This window comes from Diospyros lotus, chromosome 12 (genome assembly GCF_014633365.1).
Source record: "Diospyros lotus cultivar Yz01 chromosome 12, ASM1463336v1, whole genome shotgun sequence".
NCBI classification, from domain to species: domain Eukaryota; kingdom Viridiplantae; phylum Streptophyta; class Magnoliopsida; order Ericales; family Ebenaceae; genus Diospyros; species Diospyros lotus.
In genome coordinates this window covers 9,913,186-9,935,603 of record NC_068349.1, presented here as the reverse complement: position 1 = coordinate 9,935,603, position 22,418 = coordinate 9,913,186, and the positions used below count along the sequence as shown (strand labels likewise).

Here is a 22,418-nt window from a genome sequence, read left to right as displayed (position 1 = left end):
TATTTTATATACCTCACTTTTTCTAACTCATATTTTAATTAATAAATACTGTCTAAATATACAACGAGGACATAAGTAGTCAGGTTTTACTAGATAAACAATATCAAACTTACTTGTGAGCATGACCCAGGCACGGGGTCGTTGAGTTGGTGTCACGTTGACTTAACACAATCCTAATTTAAGCACTCAACCAATTATATTTAATTAATTGAATTAAAAATAAATTTTAATATTTATAATTTATCTAAAATTTTGAGTATTACATCGTTTACTTTCTAACAGAATTTGGTAAAAAAAAATCAAGGGAGACTGAATTTAGCAAAAATTAAAGTTTAATAATTGTAATAATAAAACAAAGATACATTAAATTCACTTGTTAATTTACATATATTTTTCATTTCTTGCTCACACGGTCTCCGGAAACTCAATTAGAATGTAGCATATATTACATATATTACTGAAAGTTTGATATTATATTCACTTTCTAATATTTTTTATATTATCAACTCCTAATAATTTAAAATGTAATAAAAAATTACTTAGTGATTTAAAATTAAAATTTTGACTCCTTTTTATAATGAAACCCTTCCTATTAATGATTCTAGAACAAAATTTTAAATTTACATATTATTTTTGTGTATATTTATACATAAATAAAAAAAATTAATATATGTTAAAACTGAATTATTAATATAATCAAAATATTGCATAAACAATGAAATATAAAATAATATGAAATATCAATACAATTAAAATTTTCATTTTCAATTAAAATAGTCTTGGAGGTTCGTAAATATACACATAAATAATATGTAAATTTAAATTTTTATTCTAAAATTGTTAATTGGGAGGGTACAAAATATCATTTTGATTGTGTAAGCAACATTTCGAATGCAAGATCTTAATTGTTGAATTAATTAAAAATTTTAATTTTAAATCATCATTAAATAAATTTTCTTTACCTTTTAAGTTATTAGACGTTAAGAATATAAAAAAAATTAGAAAGTGAATATAACGTTCAACTTTCAGTAAATATATATTTCATTAAAATAAAAACTTTAAATAAAATTTTTAATAATAATAAAATATTATACTTTTCATATTTTTTTCATGCTTTTTGCTCCTTACAGCATGTGAGGGAGAGACATAAGCAAAGGAAACGTCAATTGCCCATAATTTAAAATATTCATGATTTCAGTAATACTTTCATCGATATTTTCATAAATCAGGGGTATTGATATAGATAGAGGGTGAAATCTCTTATCTGTTAAAATATCTTGAAATATTCGCGGTATTTTCGTAAAATATCCTTTCCGTGAACTTGTAGTATAAATTTTACAAAATATTAAGAAAATATTATAAAATAACCGTAGAATATCTAGGAAATAACGAATAATTTTTTATAAATGAAAAGTGAAATTTAAGTTTTTCAAATAAGAATTTGTTAAGATTTTATCAAATAAATAAAATAAGTTTTCAATCCACTTGAGAAATCTCATTCTCATTAAGAATATAATTATTCATATTGCATTTTAGTAGTCAAGTATTTTATTATTCATATTCCATAAAATATTGACTAGGTGTTATCAGAAGAGATTACGAGTAGTAGTAGAGGTGTTCCATGGGACATGGGAATGTGAGGAAATATGCGTAGGTCCAAAACTAGTTTTTATCTAGATGATCATATTGATGGAATTGGTAATGAAGATACTGGTAACATCGCAATGCGATGAGAGGTGTGCAGGTCCACAACTAACTTCAATCAAGATGATCATATTGATGGAATTCATAATGAAGGCAATGGTGTTGATGATGGTGATAATAGTGATGGCGATAATGATAATGATGATAGTAGAGGAAATAATTATGCTTTTACTCAAAGAAACGATACTGATACAAGTGTGTCATTGAGCCCATTTACTTGTAAAGAACAATACACTCATTACACAAATGATGAAGACCATAAGTGTAGAGTTGAGGGTCCAAGCATAGGGACTATCGATAAGGATTATACAAGGAGAATCCATAAAATGCAATTATGGATGTTATCATCCAATGAAGATAACATTTCAACCACTTTTAAATCCATGAGTTTAAAGACTAGTGATGATGGCTACAGAGGTTTTGAGATCTCTAATAATCATTGCACACAATTTCTTATATATGAATAGATGGTAAGAAAAAATCAAGAAACTTATTCATGGCATGTTCGTGATTATATTCAAAATTATTTAAATTATATATCATGGTATCAGTATTGTATAAATTTAGATATTAGTTACACCATGTATGAACCATTTAGGACATTATTTTGGTATTAAAATTTGCATGATTTGTATGATGTAAATTAATTGAAAAGTTTTAATAATTTTTTTTAATTTTTTATATAGCTCGTTTATATATTATATCCATATTTATACCTTTTAATTATTACTTGTTAGATATAATATAGTTTTTAATTATAGAAATAATTATTTTAATATTATTAAAAAATATTATATTTTTAACTAAATTTTTGTACTTTTTATAAATTTTACATCAATATCCATTCATGTCCATATTTTCATCACATCATACTATCGACATTTTCGTACATATCAATATTTTTTATGAAATAATATTATTGGTATATCTTTGTGTATATCTTGGACTACACAAATGTGTATCAATGATAAAAATATTCTTCATAAAGTATATAGAGATACATGATGTTTTGATCATAATACCTCTTTTATAACCTAAGATGTATAAAAATGATTCACGATTCTTTTCTAAGTTGATGCTGACGCATGAGAGAGAGGGGAGGGGGGACGGGGGGACAAAGAAGGGGAAGCAGAGGAGAAGTGGTGCGCCTGCCACAATACACGTGGCGCGCCCCTGCTGGCACGGTGGACCGGGCCCAGCATGGAAATTTCCTTAACTTTCTGGGAAGAAATCAGTACGTTTTCTCTTCTCGGTTTTTCCTTGGGTGTTCTCCAGCAAAGTCATCCAAGTTGATCGCTTCTTCACTTTCCAACTGGGTCTTGTTTGCCGTTGCTCTTTCCAGCTAGTCTCTACTGACATTTCTCCCGATTCCTCTTCTTGACTGTTGTCTCTCCTCAGTTTTCTTTTCCCTATTTGCACCCCAATTCCGCTTCTTTCTTATATGAGAATCGCAGTCACTTCTTTTTGTTTTAGGCCTTTTCAGGCTCCAATTCCATCAGCAATCGAGGTTTAACAATCTAGAAGTTGCTTGAAGAAGGACAAGAAGAATGAATTGTTGTTGTTTTCCTTTCAAAAATTCCTCCAAGTCCCTGGAAGGCCAATCGGCTCCTGAGTTGAAAAAGCAGAACGATGAATCAGAAGCTCCGGCTACAAATCCGGTTATAAACTCAGCAGTTTCAGTGTCTTTTTCGCTGACGGGCTCAACGGAAACGTTAGAAGAGAAGCAGCGGGATTTGAGGGTTTTCTCCTTCTCAGAGCTCAAAATTGCCACTAATGGTTTCGACGAGTCCCTGAAGATTGGAGAAGGTGGATTTGGAAGGGTGTTCAAGGCTACAGTTAGTCCTTCTCATGGGCAAGGAGATCCAATTGTTGTTGCCATTAAAAGGCCTGACGAGCATGCCTTCCAAGTACTATTTTTCTACCCATGCAGTTTTTGATTTTCTAATTTTGCTTCCGGGTCAAATTGAATAAACTCGTAATTTCTTGCCACATTCATCCAGTTTAATCTTCAATCATAAATGTAATTTCCTCGGACAAGATCTTTAGTTCCTGGACTGCAAAGAAATGTGACCCCCTGAAAAACTTGTTAAGGGTATAAACTCATGTGGTTTCTAAATATTTGATTATATGGTTCTGTAGAACACATATAAGTTTTAGGGATATGACTGGTGGAATGATTATTTGAAGCTAAGAACATACTGGTGTAAACCGTGTAATTTGGAAATACTTGTGCAAGGATAAGGAAATAGCGTTCAGTGTAAGTAATGAGGACAAGAGAAAGGCTTGGGTAGCTTGTCATTCACAGATAATTTGGAAAGAATTAATAATTGGTAAATCAATGATCATATAAGCAAGAGGTGCGTAAAACCTGCTATGGGAGTTTTTCCTTTTTACAAGTAATTCAAATGCCTATGGCGTAATATAGTTTAAAGCTTAAATAATACAGCATAGTCTTGTATGCATGGGCTATGGCATTTGCTTGAGCTGTCCAGCATAAGTTTAAATGCTATTATTTCCTCAATGAACTTCTTTGCTTTACTTTTTGGGTAATGAAAGTTTAGCACTTCTATGCTTAGTTGCAAGAGTATTTTAGATCTGTACATGTGAGAACTTATGTTGCATCTGTAGTTGGGAGACTAGGTATATATCCCCGGGACTAATTATGAATTGTAGCTCAAATTCTCCTGTCTAACCTTCCCAGCAGTCATGGCCTGAATGTATATCTGAAGAAAAGAAAGGCAATATTCTGCAAAATATACTGCAACAAGTGCTAGCTCTTTTAAAAAAGTAGGGTTTTGTGGCTAGCATTTGATGCATAATTGGCTATTTAATCAAACTGTGAGTCCATTCTCATCTTGATAGATTTTCAGTAAAAAGAATTTTGTTGTCTTTTGATTTTTCATTATAAGGCTTTACTAACTCCCACTCATTTTATTTTTTGTTACTTTTGCACTGTCAGTTCATTTTCATCTTATGCTTATTTTTGTTTCTGATGTAGGGACAAAAACAATGGCTTGCTGAAGTTAAATATCTGAGCATTCTCGATCACCCAAACCTTGTAAAACTTCTAGGATACTGTTCTGAAGATTGGGAAAGAGGGCTACATCGTCTATTGGTATACGAGTATATGCCCAATAAGAGCTTAGAAGATCATCTTTTTGGCAGCACATTAGCACCTCTGGCTTGGAAAAGAAGACTACAAATAATGCTTGGTGCAGCAGAAGGATTGGCTTACATGCATGGGGGATTCAAAGTCCAGGTACTGTTTTTGATAACTTGTTGCCTTCAATTGGTCACACATTATTGCTTTGCAAAGTGTTAGGTATAAAAATTGTTGGAAATTCTGGGTGCATTACACTTAACTTACTGGCCTTTGGTTTGTGGATGCAAGTTCATTCCAATTTTGTTAGAAGCATGCTTATGGATATGAGCGTGACTATGGTCACAAATACAGTGATTTGAAAGAAATGAAAGTGTGGATATGGCAGGGATACTAAAAGGTTTACTTTTTGTTATATCTTCATTAATGACTACATGGATTATAGCTCTTTAATCATCTCTATTTATGACTATTTCTTCTTTAAAACAATTATACAGTGTATTATGATGCAGATTCTAGCCAAAATAATTAATTGCTGACAAGTGGCAGTGGGAGAATAGTAATTAGCTAGAACAATCTTGTTTCAGTTGTTGGTTATGATAGTAGTTTGTTAATTCAGTTGGCAATTATTGGCTGCTAAATCAGTTGTTAGTTAGGGGTTGCTATCTATTGTCCAGATTGACAGTTATGTTGGTCAGTTGGCTATTAGTTGGTAGGTAGAGATAATTGGAGAGATTGTTAGAGAATTCCCTCCAAAAGAGAACTCTTCTTGCCCCTATAAAAGCATTTCATTTTTATTCTCTTCTGGAATATCAGGGAACAAATTTCAGCTCTCTCTCTCTCCCCCTAGTTCTGATACTGGCATCACTAAAAGTGGGTGAAAAGCTGGGAAATCTTTTCCCGTAGTGTAATTTGACATATAGCAAGAACCACATATAGGCTGGTGGGTGCTAGGAAAATCATTGTCATTTATAAACACCAGGAACCTTTTTACATTTTTGTCAATTGGAAATTATGGGAAATCATTCCTTCACAAAAAAAAAAAAAAAAAATGTATTTGCAACTGGATCATCTCCGGCATTTTTGCTAAGAATTAATTCTAAAGTTTTCAGACACCAGGAATGTTTTCCCTCCAAAAAGAAGTGGTTAAATTTATAATTTGCTGGTTTGATTAAATAAAAGCATACGTGCTTCAATAACGACATATCAAGCCTTAGTCCCATCAAGTGGGGCTGACTACATGGATTCTTGCTCACTGAGCATCTTTATGATACGGATTCTAGCTAAAATAAACAACTGCTGACAAGTGGCAGCAGGAGAACGGTGGCATGTGGTAATTAGCTATTCCTAGTTTGTTTCAGTTGTTGGTTATAGCAATTCTCTGTTAATTCGTTGGCAATTAGTGGCTGTTAAATCAGTGGTTGGTTTGTGGTTGTTATGTGTTGTACAGACCAAAGGAGAACTCCTCTTCCCTACCCCTATAAAAGCTATTGTATTCTCTCTTCTAGAATATCAGCGAAAAAATTTGCAGAATTCAGGTCAATTCAACTTTGTTGACCTCTCAAATAACTACCCAAATTTGTAGTTTCAGTTAAGATTTATAGGTTCACTGGTCTAATTAAATCGACTTAATGACTTTTCAATTGACTGACTATTGTTTCATCGAACTGAATACCAATTTAAGTCAACTGAATAAAAGTAGAACGGGTTGATTTCAAAATCTGGGTTAACTAGTTGATTGAATTGGCAAGAATAGGTTACTTTCAATGGTTTTTAAGCAACATAAGAGGAATAAATATGAAATTAAAACTTGGGCTTTGATCACACTAAAAAGTAATTGCAAGGATGCAATCCGCTCGAAAAATGGATAACTCAATGAATAGATAAAATTATAGTGAAGGTTGGAATTGGATCTATGTGGAAAGTGAGCTACAGTAGGACACATGCTAATCAAGAGAAATCTACTTGCTAGAATTAAATGTGAAAAATAAAAAACTATTGGAAGTTTTATGAGAGGAATAAAGTATCATTATCTCATTGTTCCGATACAATATATATATATATATATACACAATCTCCTAAAATATAGGAATTGATTTCAACAAATTTATTTGAATTAGGACTTCCTTATCTGGTTTTGAAGCAGCTTTATCCTTCCTTTCCTTCATCGTAGAGATGTCAAAAAGGTTGGCCCACGGGCTTTTTAAACAGGTCTGGTCGGCCCATTTACTAAAAGGATCGGGCTCGGTCCGACCCTTTTTTCCGTGGGCCCGGTTTTTGCCTTGGGTAGGGCCCGGCCGGGCCAACCCGTGGGCTAGAGGGCCTGGCCGGGCCCTTAGCCCACTGGGCCTTGCAGGCCGGGCTCGGTGGGCTTGGCCCACAAGCCCTGGTAAGCTGGGCCCACCGAGCCCGACCCTTTTTTTAAATAGTTTTTTTTTTAAAAAAATAATGCATATATAAATATCAAAATAATGCATATATAAAAATCAAAATTTTTATTTTTTTCTTTTTTAAACAATTTTCTATCTTAAGTTTTAAATATTATTTCATCATTTTATATTTCAAAATTCTATATTTCTTGTAAATTTTCTTGTGAATTGATATGAAAAATAATGCACATATAAAAATAAGAATGTTTATTTATAATTTAAATATATAAAAAATTTAGTTTGAAAATTTTAAATATATTGATGGTTATTATTTATATATATTGCGAAATGTAAATTTAGCATCCAATATCAATAATCAATAATTAATAAAAAATAACATAGTTAAAAAAATAAATGAGCAAGGGACACTACAATTTATAGAGGTTCGAGCCATTCGGTAAACAAATGGCCTACTCCTCTCTTCAATCCATCACTTGAGGAAATTTAATAAAATAATTTTTTTAGCCTTTTTTACTTGAGCTAGCAACCATCCCTAATAATCCTAACCTTTTTTTAGAGGTAGGAAATTTTTAAATCTGTTGCTGCAACAAGATCATTATCTTGCGGCTAGCAAAAAACTCCCATCACTCAAATGACGATTGCCAATACTGATTGGTGAGGGAGAACAATAGTTGAATTAAATTTTTACATCTTTTCGATTAAATAAAAGAAAATTGTACAAAATTGCAAAGGTAAAGTGGCTTCAGGTAGTCATCAACATCATCTTCACTTGATTCATCAACTAACTCGATCCCTTGTTGTTTGAACTCCACATCGAGCCAATCTTTAAAGGAAACACACATTTCCAATATTTTTGGTGATAATCTTGATCTTTTTGGATCTAACAACCTGTTATCTGCAGAGAAAACAGACTCCGATGGTACTGTGGACACCAGAAGAGTTAGCACATCATGGGCCATGGCAGCCAAAACGGGATATGTGTGTTAGTTTAGGCGCCACCAGGCTAAAACATCAAAATTATTTATTTAATCAGCAGAAAATTGCATATCTCTATTTAAATAAAAGTCTAATTCATTAAATGCACTACTTGACGTTGTAGTTGTTTTCTTTTTTATTGTTTACTTCTCAAAAATTTTGAAAATTCAAATTTCCTTTGGATTTTGTTTGTTTTAATGAGTTTTCAACTTGTTGTCTAGGTTTAAAATGAAATTCGTACAAATTATACATTTTATATACTAATTGTTTAACTTCATATTTCGTATCATCTATATTAATGTTCATAACATCGCTATAAAAATCTAAAAAACCATCTACAACATTCCATTTTTTTGTGGGATTTAACGTACTAGCTATTAGGTAAAGTGGTGGAATTTGCGTCCAATATTTCCTAAATTTTGCTTCCATTAGGTCAAGAAATGACATGTAACTTTGATATTCTTTATATTTATTGAAACAATTTACTGTACTATATATTTCTCTTAAAAAAGGTGAGTTGTTGGGTATTTACAACCAGAAAATGTAACTATAGCACGATAAAATTGTTCTAATATAAAAATAAGTATATCTAACAAATTCCAATAAAGTTCAGTTATGTGATGAGATGGGGGCATTTTTTTATTCCAAAACATTGTTAAAAGTTCTCTATATGATGTTATCATTTGTAATAACAAAAATGTTGAGTTCCATTTAGTTTCAATGTCTTTTGGAAATTTTTTATAGGGCAGTTGATAAGCATGAACTAATTGTTTCCATTCTCTAAGTCTAGACGTATTAATGCGTATAAATTTTAAACAACTTTTTACTTTTTCTAATGACTGAACCTACACGAAGACCATCTTGAATACATAGATTTAAAATGTGACATGTACATCTATTGTGGAACAATTTTCCCCTAAAATTAAGGGCACAGAAAGTTTTAATCGTTCCATTGCGACATTATTATTACTAGCATTATCAAAAGAAATAGTAAATAATTTTTCCAGAATATTGTAATCTAATACGGACTGTGAAATCGCTTGAGCAATGCAGTTTCCACTGTGTTCTTCTATAAGTTCTTTAAAAGTAATTATTATTTTTTGAATAGCCCACGTGTCATCTATCCAATGGGTTGCCACACATAAATAAGATTATTTGTTAGTCCGTCATACCATATGTCGGACGTAAGTGAAATTTTACTAGTAAGTTGATTAAATACATTTTTTAGTTTATCTTTATATACTAAAAATAATCTCATTACTTCATTTCTAATAATGTTCCTAGAGAAACCTCTAGACTGTGATTTGTGTACAGTTTTACAATACCACTTAAAAGCGGGATCTTGTGCAAACAAAAAAGTGTATTCTGATTTAATTATCATTTTAGCTAAACACTCCTTGTTTAGTTCTGGATTATAGCGATGAATATTACCTGAAAGATTTAATTGAGTTTGTGTACTATTTTTTTCACTACAAGCCATTGCCTCCTCATGCTTTGCTTTGTGCCTTTTTAGATGATCTGTTTCATCGCCACACACAAGATGTTTTTTACATACCTTACATTGGGCCCTTTCAGCCTCGCCTTCAACCTGAACTATTTCATAATAGTTCCAAACAGTGCTTGTCCGCTATATTTTCCTAACAGCTCCAAAATTTGACAAACCTGCATCATCTTCTTCGTCCTCTCTGGGTGTTGGTGGGGGTGGAAAATCAATAGGCCTAGCAAAGTTGATGTTGTCATCCTCTTTTAGTGAGTCAGGTGGAAGTGTTTCATTCTGATCTGCATAATTTGTGTTATACAAATCAGGAATGAAATCCACTGGGGGTTGGGGCTAAGGACGGCGAGGTGGATGGATTATGGGGTTAGACATGCTAGACCGTGGTGGATCCATAGAACCAGAAGGAGTCCCACGAGAAAAACGGGTGGATTTTGAGCGACGAAGGAAAGACATTATTATTGATCGTTAAAAATAAAAAAAGTATAAATTGTTTAGAAATAAGAATAATAACTAACTTGTGAATGGATAAAACTTATAAAATAGAAAGGCAAAAATAAGTAAGAATTAAGAAGTCAAATTCAAGAACAATCGAATAACTAAATTGCATGGAATTCGAAAGCAAATGAAAATAACTCATTTGTTCTCCTATTTATAGATAATCAGTGTCAGGGGACTTGCAAGACTTCAAATTTGAATTTCAAATTCAAACGTTGGTGAATTTCAAATGCAAGCTTAGCACTTGTGACATAAAGCACCTGTCACAAGTGCTTGTGACATAAAAATATAAAGGTGCTTGTGAGTTGTGACATAAAGCACCTGTCACAAGTCTTGTGACATAAAGACATAAATGTGCTTGTGACATAAAGACATAAAGGTGCTTGTGACATAAAGCACTTGTCACGAGTGCTTGTGACATAAAGCTTATAGAAATGTCACACATGACATATAAGTATGGTCCACAGGGCCTAATTGGCCGGGCTCATAAGGTCCCAACGGGTCGGGCCCAGTGGGCCACGGGCCGGGCTGTGGGCCCAAATTCTTTGGCCCAGCCCGGCCCATTTGAACAGTGGCCTCGACCCTTTTGACATCTCCACTTCACCATCTCAGTTCAAACCCTCCTTAATCTTTTCCCATATTAATCTTCATCTTCTTCTCTTCTCGTTTATAGCTTGAAATTTCTACTTTATCTTCTCTAACACTCATCTCAAGCTGGTGAATAGATATCCGTCATTCCCAATTTAACTCAAATGGATTCAAACCCTTGCTTTTGCATTGCTTTAGTGAGAATATCTGCCTCTTGAAACTCAATAGAAATATAAGCAAGACTTATATAGACTTATATCTCCTCTATCAATTTCTTGTTTGACAAAATGTCGGTCAATTCTTACATGTTTCATCCAGTCATATTGTACCGGATTATTCACAATACTAATTGTCGACTTACTGTCACAATAAAGCCTTTTTAGAGAGGATACTAGTATGTGTAAGTCTTCCATCATTTTTTCCACCAAAATTACTTCACAAATGCCTTGAGCAATAGCTTTATATTCTGCTTTTGCACTGCTATGTGCCACTACTAGTTGCTTTTTGCTTCTCCATGTCACCAAATTACCCCATAGTTTAGTGTAATATTCGAATGTAGATCTGTTGTCTTCAATTGAACCAGCCCATTCAACATCTACAAATGTACTAATCCCTCTGTCTTTGCTCTTCTTAAACAAGATGTCATAGCCCAAGGGCTAGTATGTAATTAGAATGGTGTAGCAGGGTATAAGGGAGATTGATATAACTGTAATAAGCCACTTGGCACATGGCAGCCTACTTGGCACATGGCCACTTGGAGATTCTAGAGAGGTAGTTAGAGGAAGTCTTTAGTGTAACCAACTCCTATAAATAAGAAGTTGCTCACGAGGATGGGGATATGTGAAGATTAATTCACAAGTCCTTTCCTTTCTAATTCAAATCTCTATTCTCTCTTTCTCTATTTCTTTCTCCCTCCCTCTTATTTCCCTTCTTCCTGCTAATTCTCTTCCTAAATTCTGGAAGAGATTTTTGGTCAAATCCCGAGATCTGACATTTGGTATCAGAGATAGCGACCTATTAGAGGGTAGAATGGCCGACGGAACGCGAGCAAAGCAAGCGGAATCGAGGTTGGATGCCATGGAAGCTGAACTGCGCTGGAACCAGGCACAAGTAGAGGATCTCCTGGAAATTTTGGAATTAGGCATACGGAACACCCAGGAGGAGATTAGTAGGAGTCGATCGGAACACACGTCCAATTTGGATCGGATTGCAGACGGAATTAGATCGGAATTTGCGGGGTACGCAACCAACTTTGATTGGGCCGTTAATGGAATTAGGGAGGAATTCGCAGGGTTAAGTCAGCAGGTGAACGTCGCTTTGGGCATCTTTGCTAGGCAACCCTAGGCTAGTCTACCAACTGATTTTCCCCCGAGGGCCTAATCGGCACCAATTCTGACTACACCGCGAGTAAGGCCTAATGACCCAGTAGAGGTAGGGGATAGGCGGGAAACAGAGGACGATATAACAAATCGAGGAGGGGGATTAAACTAGAGATGTCAAAAGGGTCAGGCCAAAGAATTTGGGCCCACGGCCTGACCCGTGGCCCATTGGGCTTAGCCTGTTGGGACCCTATGGGCCGGGCCCATGAGGCCCTTGTGGGCCAAGCCGGTTAGGCCCACTGGGCCCGGCTCGTTGGGACCTTATGGGCCCGGCCGGTTAGGCCCTGTGGACCATACTTATGTGTCATGTATGACATTTCTATAAGCTTTATGTCACAAGCACCATAAAGTGCTTATGATAAATGCTTTATGTCACAAGCACCTTTATGTCTTTATATCACAAGACTTGTGACAGGTGCTTTATGTCACAACTCACAAGCACCTTTATGTCTTTATGTCACAAGCACTTGTGACAAAAGCACCTGTGACAGGTGCTTTACATCACAAGTGCTAAGCTTGCATTTGAATTTCCACCAACGTTTGAATTTGAAATTCAAATTTACAGTCTTGTAAGTCCCCCGTCACTGATTGTCTATAAATAGGAAAACAAATATGAGTTATTTTTATTTGCTTTCGAATTCCATGCAATTCAGTTGTTCAATTGTTCTTGAGTTTGACTTCTTAATTCTTACTTATTTTTGTCTTTCTATTTTATAAATTTTATCCATTCACAAGTTAGATATTATTCTTATTTCTAAATAATTTATACTTTTTTTATTTTTGACAATCAATAATAATGTCTTTCCTTTTTCGCTTAAAATCCACTCGTTTTTCTCGTGGGACTCCTTCTGGTTCTATGGATCCACCACGGTCTAACACATCTAACCCCATAATCCGTCCACCTCGTCGTCCTCAGCGCCAACCCCCAGTGGATTTCATTCCTAATTTGTATAACACAAATTATGCAGATCAGGATGAAACACTTTCACCTGACTCACTAGAAGAGGATGACACCATCAACTTTGCTAGGCCTGCTGATTTTTCACCCCCACCAACACCCAGGGAGGATGAAGAAGAGGAGGCAGGTCTGTCAAATTTTGGAGCTGTTAGAAAAAGATAGCGGACAAGCGTTGTTTGGAACTATTATGAAATAGTTCAGGAGCTGTTAGGAAAAGATAGCGGACAAGCGTTGTTTGGAACTATTATGAAATAGTTCAGGTTGAAGGCGAGGGTGAAAGGGCTCAATGTAAGGTATGTAAAAAATGTCTTGTGTGTGGCGATGGAACAGATCATCTAAAAAGGCACGCGGCAAAGCATGAGGAGGTAATGGCTTGTAGTGAAAAAGGTAGTACGCAAACTCAATTAAATCTTTCAGGTAATATTCATCGCTATAATCCAGAACTAAACAAGGAGTGTTTAGCTAAAATGATAATTAAATCAGAATGCACTTTTTTGTTTGCACAAAATCCCGCTTTTAAGTAGTATTGTAAAACTGTACACAATTCATAATCTAGAGGTTTCTTTGGGAATACTATTAGAAATGAAGTAATGAGATTATTTTTAATATATAAAGATAAACTAAAAAATGTATTTAATCAACTTACTAGTAAAATCTCACTTACGTCCAACATATGGTATGACGGACTAATAAATAATCATTATTTATGTGTGACAGCCCATTGGATAGATGACACGTGGGCTATTAAAAAAATAATAATTACTTTTAAAGAACTTATAGAAGAATACAGTGAAAACTACATTGCTCAAGCGATTTCACAGTCTGTATTAGATTACGATATTTTGGAAAAATTATTTACTATTTCTTTTGATAATGCTAGTAATAATAATATCGTAGTGGAACGATTAAAACTTTTTGTGCCCTTAATTTTAGGGGAAAAATTGTTCCACAATAGATGTACATGTCACATTTTAAATCTATGTATTCAAGATGGTCTTCGTGTAGGTTTAGAGTCATTAGAAAAAGTAAAAAGTTGTTTAAAATTTATACGCATTAATACGTCTAGACTTAGAGAATGGAAACAATTAGTTCATGCTTATCAACTGCCCTATAAAAAATTTCCAAAAGACATTGAAACTAGATGGAACTCAACATTTTTGTTATTACAAATGATAACACCATATAGAGAAGTTTTAACAATGTTTTGGAATAAAGAAATGCCCCCATCTCATCACATAACCGAATTTGATTGAAATTTGTTAGATATACTTATTTTTATATTAAAATAATTTTATCATGCTACAGTTCCATTTTTTGGTTATAAATACCCAACAACTCACATTTTTTAAAAAGAAATATATAGTACAGTAAATTGTTTCAATGAATATAGAGAACATCAAAGTTACATGCCATTTCTTAACCTAATGGAAGCAAAATTTAGGAAATATTGGACGCAAATTCCACTACTTTACCTAATAGCTAGTACGTTAAATCCCACACAAAAGTGGAATGCTGTAGATGGTTTTTTAGATTTTTATGGCGATGCTATGAACATTAATATAGATGATACGAAATATGAAGTTAAATAATTAGTATATGAAATGTATAATTTGTACGAATTTCATTTTAAACTTAGACAACAAGTTGAAGACTCATCAAAACAAACAAAATCCAAAGGAAATTTGAATTTTCAAAATTTTTGAGAAGTAAACAATAAAAAAAAAACAACTACAACGTCAAGTAGTGCATTTAATGAATTAGACTTTTATTTAAATAGAGATATGCAATTTTCTAATGATGAAATAAATAATTTTGATGTTTTGGCCTGGTGGCACCTAAACCAACACACATATCCCGTTTTGGCTGCCATGACTCGTGATGTGCTAACTCTTCCGGTGTCCACAGTACCATTGGAGTCTACTTTCTCTGCAGGTAACAGGGTGTTAGATCCAAAAAGATCAAGATCATCACTAAAAATTTTGAAAATGTGTGTTTGCTTTAAAGATTGGCTCGATGTGGAGTTCAAACAACAAGGGATCGAGTTAGTAGATGAATCAAGTGAAGATGATGTTGATGACTAGCTAAAGCCACTTTAGCTTTGCAATTTTGTACTATTTTCTTTTATTTAATTGAAAAGATGTAAAAATTTAATTCAACTATTGTATTCACTCACCAATAAGTATTGGCAATCACATTTGAGTGATGAGAGTTTTTTGTTAGCCACAAGATAATGATCTTGCTGCAGCAATAGATTTAAAAATTTTCTACCTCTAAAAAGAGGCTAAGATTATTAGGGATGTTTGTTAGCTCATGTAAAAAAGCTAAAATAATTATTTTATTGAACTTCTTCAAGTGATGGCTTGAAGAGAGAGGAGTAGGCCATTTGTTTACCGAATGGCTCGAACCTCTATAAATTGTAATTGTAGTGTCTCTTGCTTATTTTTTTTTTTTTTTAACTATGTTATTCTTTATTAATTATTGATATTGGATGCTAGATTTACATTTCGCAATATATATATAAATATTAACCATCAATATATTTAAAATTTTCAAGCTAAATTTTTTATATGTTTAAATTATAAATAAACATTCTCCTTTTTATATGTGCATTATTTTTCATATCAATTCACAAGAAAATTTACAAGGCATATAGAATTTTGAAATATAAAATGATGAAATAATATTTAAAACTTAAGATAGAAAATTGTTTAAAAAGAAAAAAAATTGGTTTTTATATATGCATTATTTTGATATTTATATATGCATTATTTTTTTAAAAAAGGAAAAAAGAGCCGGCTTCCCAAGGCCGGTGGGCCAGGCCCACTGAGCCCGGCCCCTATCCACGGCAAAAAGGGCTGGACAGGGCTTGGCCTTTTTAGTAAATGGGCAGGCTCGGCCCGTTTAAAAAGCCCGTGGGCCAACCTGGGTCGGCCCTTTTGACATCTTTAGATTAAACCACTCCAATCCTCAAGGGCCGAGGATGGACATTCCCCTGTTCGAGCGCGATCGACCTAGATTGTGGGTAAGACGTCGTGATAGGGTTTAGACGAACTAACAGGAGCAACCATCTTCTCAAAGTTGGATCTCACTGCTGGTTACCACCAGATCAGAATGAACCCAAATGATTGCCATAAAACAGCCTTTAGAACACACCAATGATACTATGAGTTCTTGGTAATGCCTTTCGGTCTTTCTAATGCCCGTGTCACCTTTCAAGCTCACATGAACCACATTTTTGCTCCCTATCTTCGAAAATTTGTGCTGGTATTCTTTGATGACATATTAATTTACAGCCCCAGCCTAAACCAACATGTAAACCACCTAAGGAAGGTATTCGAAATCCTCAAAAGCCATTAACTCTTTGTGAAGAAGTCTAAGTGTACCTTTGCAGAGCCAAGAGTGGAATATCTAGGCTATATAATCACTGGTCAGGGAGTTAGTACAGATCCCTAGAAGGTGACAGCTATGGAGAATTGGCCTAAACCAAAAATATTAAAGAAATTGAGGGGTTTCTTAGGGCTCACTGGCTATTACCGGCGATTCATCAAAGGCTATGGGGTATTGAGCAAACCCTTGACAGTTTTACTTAAAAAGAATAACTTCCATTGGGGCAGTGAGGCAGATAAGGCTTTTCAAGCATTAAAGGCAACCATGACTCAAGCTCCGGTATTGGCCCTTCCAGATTTCTCGAAAGAATTCGTGTTAGAGACAGACGCTTGTGACGTGGGAGTAGGAGCTATCCTAAGTCAAGAGGGCATACCAGTATCATATCTAAGCCAAACCCTGGCACCCAGGCACTTAAGCCTTAGCATATACGATAAGAAATTACTAGTTGTACTGGTGGCAGTGGATAAGTGGAGATACTATCTAGAAGGCAGGCGGTTCATCATAAGAACAAACCATGAAAGTTTGAAGTTCTTGTCTCAGCAACGGGCACACAACCAACTGCAATGTAAAGGGATAACTAAATTGATGGGATATGACTATATCATCCAATACAGAAAGGGTAAAGAAAACTTAGTGGCAAATGCACTATCAAGGAAGGTGGAGCTTGTTAGTTGCCACGCCATCTCAGCTTTGGTACCAGATTGGGTGCAGGAGATAACTAACAGCTATGAGCACACGACATGTATTAAGGACAAAATAACCCGGCTGATAGTACATCATCCTCAAGGAGATGCGGGATATTCCTTCCAAGGAGGCTTGCTGAAATACCAAGGTCGAGTGGTCATTGGCAACGGCGATCAACATCGAGGCAGGATCTTGCAAGCACTACATGATTCACCCATAGGGGGGCATTCAGGGCTAAATGTCACATATCGCCGGGTAAGACAACTATTCTATTGGCCAGGCCAAAAGAAGGACACCACTCAGTATGTGCTACAATGTCCCCCCATCTGCCAGCAGTGCAAGCATGAGCAAGTCCCATATCTCGGCCTATTACAACCATTGGAGATTCCCTCCCAAGCTTGGGAACATATCTCAATGGATTTCATTGAGGCCTTACCTAAGTCTGAGGGCTTTGACACCATCCTGGTAGTAGTAGATAGACTGACTAAGTTCAGTCACTTCCTTCTCTTTGCTCACCCTTTCACAACTACTGAAGTGGCCAGGAAGCTAATGGATGGAGTCTTTAAAGTACATGGAGTACCGAAGCCTATGGTTTCAGATCATGATAAAATATTTACAAGCCAATTTTGGAAAACCTTGTGTCAAGGGCTCGGGATAGGGCTGCAAATGTCATTTGCTTACCATCTGAAGACCGATGGACAAACTGAACGCGTCAACCAATGTTTGGAGACATACCTCAGGTGTCTCTGTTTTACAAAACCCATAAATTGGAGCAACCGTTGGTTATTGTTGGCTCAATGGTGGTATAACACCAACTTCCATACAACCCACAAAAGAACCCCATTTGAGGCTTTATTTGGCTATCCACCTCCTATAATTCTCACTGTGATACATTACACTCCAGTAGAAATATCGGCTGACCACTACCTACAAGCATGGCAGGGTGCTTTACAGGTGATTAAGAGGGAACTCAGCATGGCCCAACAGAAGATGAAACAAAGGGCAGACAGGCACCTCACTGATCGGACCTCTGAGGTGGGTGACAAAGTATTTCTGAAGGTAAAACGACTCCAACAACACTTATTCCAAAAGGGACCTATCTCTAAAATTAGCCCCAAGTACTATATTCCCTTCAAGATAGTGGCCAAGATCAGAACTGTAGCCTACAAGTTGCAATTACCTGATAGTGTGGGGTTACACCCAATCTTTCATGCGTCTCTTCTCAATAAGGTAATGGGAACTGCGACTGATGCTAGTAGGGATTTACCAGAGCTACAAGATGATACGGTAATGGAAGTTGAGCCTAAGGCAGTGATAGATCGACGAGTGATTTACAAAGATTCCCTGCCCATTACTCAAGTACTAGTCCAATGGACGCACCTACATCCGTATAACACCACCTGAGAATACCTTCCGAAGCTCCTTCAACACTATCCCAGAGTGGCCAGCTTTCTCTAATTTCTTGGGGACAAGAAATATTTCAAGGGGTGGGGAATGTCACAGCCCAAGGGTTGGTATGTAATTAGAATGGTGTAGCAGGGTATAAGAGAGACTGGTATTACTGTAATAAGCCACTTGGCACATGGCCACTTGGAGATTCTAGAGAGGTAGTTAGAGGAAGTCTCTAGTGTAACTAACTCCTATAAATAAGAAACTGCTCACGAGGATAGGGATATGTGAAGATTAATCCACAAGTGCTTTCCCTCCTAATTCAAATCTCTATTCTCTCTTTCTCTATTTCTTTGACCCTCCCTCTTATTTCCCTTCTTCCCGCCAATTCTCTTCCTAAATTCTGGAAGAGATTTCCAGTCGGATCCCGAGATCTGACACAAGAGTCCTTTCCCTAGTGTTCCTTTGAGGTACCTAAGGATGTGATGTGCTGCCTCAAGATGTTTATATTGCACCTTATGCTTTGGATAGTGCTTCTGTATGCATATACCTATGTTTATGTCAGACCTCTGAATCTGATAAGGTATTCACACTAGTTCGGTGAAAATTGGGCAAGAAATTAAGGGAGAAATTGAGAAGAATTGTAGGGAGGAATAGAAGAACAGAGAATGAGAGGGAGAAAGATTGAGTAAGAGGGAGAGAGAAAGTGTTTGAGAAGGAATCTGGAATTTTTCTATTGATATTTGATGCTTGGATAAGGCTGAATCAGGCCTTATATACTAATTACAGCAGTATAACTAATTGATTCCTTTCGTACAATGGCCTCGCCATCTTCGAGAACAATTTTGTTATAACTACCAAGGTACAACCCCTCACAGCCCTAACAACCACGGTACAACCCTTGTTAGCCCAAGGCACATGACAGTTTATATTGCATATTTGTGCATACTCATGGCGTATGTCTAACCACTCTAGTAATAGCAGGAATACCAGTTTAAAAAAGCATCTTATAAATGGAAACAAGATGCTCATGATTCTAGATATGCATAGACATGGGAGGGAAGAAAATAGCAATTATTTTTTATTGATAGCATCAAATGTGTTTGGTCTTGGCTACATTCTGTCTGAGTTCATTTTGTTTTTCTTTTCTTTTCTTTACTTTGTTTGGAATGCTGTATATGATTTTTGGCTATTATTTCGTGTGTAAACTTGAAGGTTATACATCGAGATTTCAAATCTTCAAATGTGCTCTTGGATGAAAACTTCAAGCCAAAGCTTTCAGACTTTGGGGTTGCTAGGGAAGGTCCAACTGGTGACCGAACTCATGTATCCACAGCTGTAAGTAGATAGTGTATAAATATTAGCGTGAAAAAAGATGTAGATAGTTGTATAAAATAGGACCACATAATGGTTGGTTGTATGTGGCGTAAGTATATCCTGGCTACTTCCAACTTTTTTTCCCTAATCATTTTAACATTTTTTTTTTTGAGACAACCATTTGTTGACATTTGATAGGCTCATGAACTTCTTTTCATTTTTGTTTCCCGTGATTTTGTATTCTTCTTGAAGTTCCTGCTTGAGAAGCATAGGCTCTCTCGATCCAGTTTGGCTTACACTGATTATTATAGTTGTGCTGGTGAAAACATTGTTTGGATTTTGTTAGCTAATTTTTTGATGTCAGGTGGTTGGAACATTGGGATATTCTGCCCCGGAATATGTTCAGATTGGCCATCTTACCGTCAAGAGTGACGTATATAGTTTTGGTGTAGTGCTATATGAGGTGTTAACAGGCAGGCGGACTGTGGATAGAGACCGCCCCCCAATGGAGTATAGGCTTGTAGATTGGGTGCGGCAGTACCCAGCAGAGAGCAACAGGTTTAGCGGGATCATTGACCGACGACTTGGAAACCAATATTCTCTCCCCACGGCTCGGAAGATTGCCAAGTTGGCAGATAGATGCCTTAATGTGGACTCGAAATGCCGGCCTAAAATGACTGAAGTTGTGGAGAGCTTGAAAGAAGCAATACAAGATTCTGGAGGAGGAAGTTCTCCGGAGCATCCGCACCGAAGCTGGTCATTTTAACAAGCGCTCGCCCCAAATGGGAATCATGGAAACTGTTTTTCAGTTACCTCAACCAAGTGATACTTCAATGAGGGTTAGTAAAATAAGAATTTATGAACCCTAAAGAGGAGAAAGAACCATTGACTATTGTACTTTGCTGACATAATTTCTTCTGCTCTTGACAGATAGGTATAAATGGTTGGACCTCAAATGTGTAGCAGCAGGAATCGTTCACGAGTGGATTGTGGAAGAGAGCAGTGTGGAAGCAGGAATCGTGGCTAAGAGGTTTGAATCTCAAATTCATGCATTTTACACGTCTATTGTAATTGTTTTGGGGTCAAGTGATAAACGTTATTATTCATGAAACGATGATGATGTTCTTTTTGCTTTTCATTTTGTAAGAGGTTATTCATTGATTGTGGAAGAGGGCAGTGTGAAAGGCATTAGTGACCTTGGTAGCATGAGTGGATTTTTGTGTACATTTTGACCGTAAATCATTAGAGTTGGAACTTGAACAGCTTATTGCTCTCTCCACTTTTTGCTAATTTAGACATGTTTTACACCTTTTAAACCAGACCTATTAATCACGGCCTTCATTAAGCAAGCAATTAGTATTGTTCATTATAAGTGATACCCAACCATTAAAAATTATTTTTCCTCTTTTCTGGAAACAGTTCCTGGCAGAATAATTGATTGTGGTCATTTTTTATTATATTTTTTTGTCCCTTTATTTGAAATAGATTAAAAAGGAAAAATGGATAAAAGAAATATAGTGTTCATGCATCACATTAAATTCCAGCAGTGGCTGAAGGTGATTTACTAAAATATTGATTTGCATTTGCATCAACCGACTTTAATATAAGAGGGAAAGGGGAATTCGATAGAGCCTTCAATATGATAGAACCAATTAAATTGAATTTTGAAGCACATAAAATGGTGCCCTTTATTTCTCATTTTTGTACTTGTATTTTATTTTAAATGAGGATAATTGAGATTTATGGGGAATTCATCGACAGTCCTAGTCCTGAGGTATAGTCTAATAATATCAAGACTCTTTCGAGAGTATGAGTCTATATTGACCTTTAATTGATTAATGCCCTCACCACCATGACAATGCATAATAGTCGTTGCCAACCAGATGGGTCAGTCCACTCTGCCCTACCAACATGACAATTTTATTGAAAAAAATAGTGGCATTAGCATCACAGTTGGAATTAGGTATTAATTTAAGCTGTGCCTCTCTTTCTCAGCAATTAAAGATGACCAAAGTCACCCCTTTTTTTTTTTTCAAATAAGGGAATGACTTGTAATAAAGTTTTGGTGTGTCCTACAGCGGACAATATTATTGATTAATATTCAATAATTTTTAGTGCGTTATTACACGAGGACCACTGAGACTTATGGTACTCGAATCTCTTGATAATTTATTATTGGAAAATTGTTAAAAACTTTTCAAGATTTTTAGCTACGCACATGAATAACTCCCGAATCATTGTACAAGAAATAAAATAAAATAAAAATATTACACTAAGTTAAATGTACTTTTGATACCTAAACTTTATTGATTTCACAATATTTCTCATAAAAATAACTCAAAGAGGGATTGAATTAGATTTTTAAGTTTAGAAAATGAATTTTATGGAGTTATTAGTTTTTAAAATAAGTTTAGTATTTGATTTTATGATAAATAGATAGTTGTAATAATCTTAACAGCGTAATCAACACATAATATTTTTATAAAAGTTTGACTTTTTAAGCCTATGTCATCTCTTTTCAAGTTTAAAAAAAATTGAAGGTTTCACTAAAAAT

At 35.3% G+C, this 22,418-nt stretch overlaps 1 protein-coding gene across 4 annotated transcripts; it reads left to right on the top strand.

Moving 5' to 3' along the window:
- The first annotated feature begins 2,929 nt into the window (after nt 1–2,929).
- LOC127786896 (probable serine/threonine-protein kinase PBL19) lies at nt 2,930–21,126 on the top strand. Of its 4 annotated transcripts, none has more exons than XM_052314623.1 (5): nt 2,931–3,611; nt 4,703–4,963; nt 19,763–19,885; nt 20,271–20,703; nt 20,795–21,126. In XM_052314623.1, the coding sequence occupies exons 1-4, from the start codon at nt 3,252–3,254 to the stop codon at nt 20,628–20,630; spliced, it is 1,104 nt and encodes a 367-aa protein (XP_052170583.1). In that variant the 5' UTR covers nt 2,931–3,251; the 3' UTR covers nt 20,631–20,703; nt 20,795–21,126. The 4 variants fall into 4 exon arrangements, with proteins under 4 accessions (XP_052170586.1, XP_052170583.1, XP_052170584.1 ...); XM_052314622.1 differs by having other exon boundaries at nt 2,932–3,611; nt 20,229–20,703; XM_052314626.1 differs by lacking the exon at nt 19,763–19,885 and having other exon boundaries at nt 2,930–3,611.
- The last annotated feature ends 1,292 nt before the right edge of the window (nt 21,127–22,418 follow it).

Excerpts from the sequence above, each read along its gene's own strand:
- LOC127786896 (XM_052314622.1), top strand. The coding sequence starts at position 3,252 with ATGAATTGTTGTTGTTTTCCTTTCAAAAATTCCTCCAAGTCCCTGGAA. Across the intron at positions 4,964-19,762 it reads ATGGGGGATTCAAAGTCCAG|GTTATACATCGAGATTTCAA; the intron begins GTACTGTTTTTG and ends GTAAACTTGAAG. Across the intron at positions 19,886-20,228 it reads GAACTCATGTATCCACAGCT|GTGGTTGGAACATTGGGATA; the intron begins GTAAGTAGATAG and ends TTTTGATGTCAG.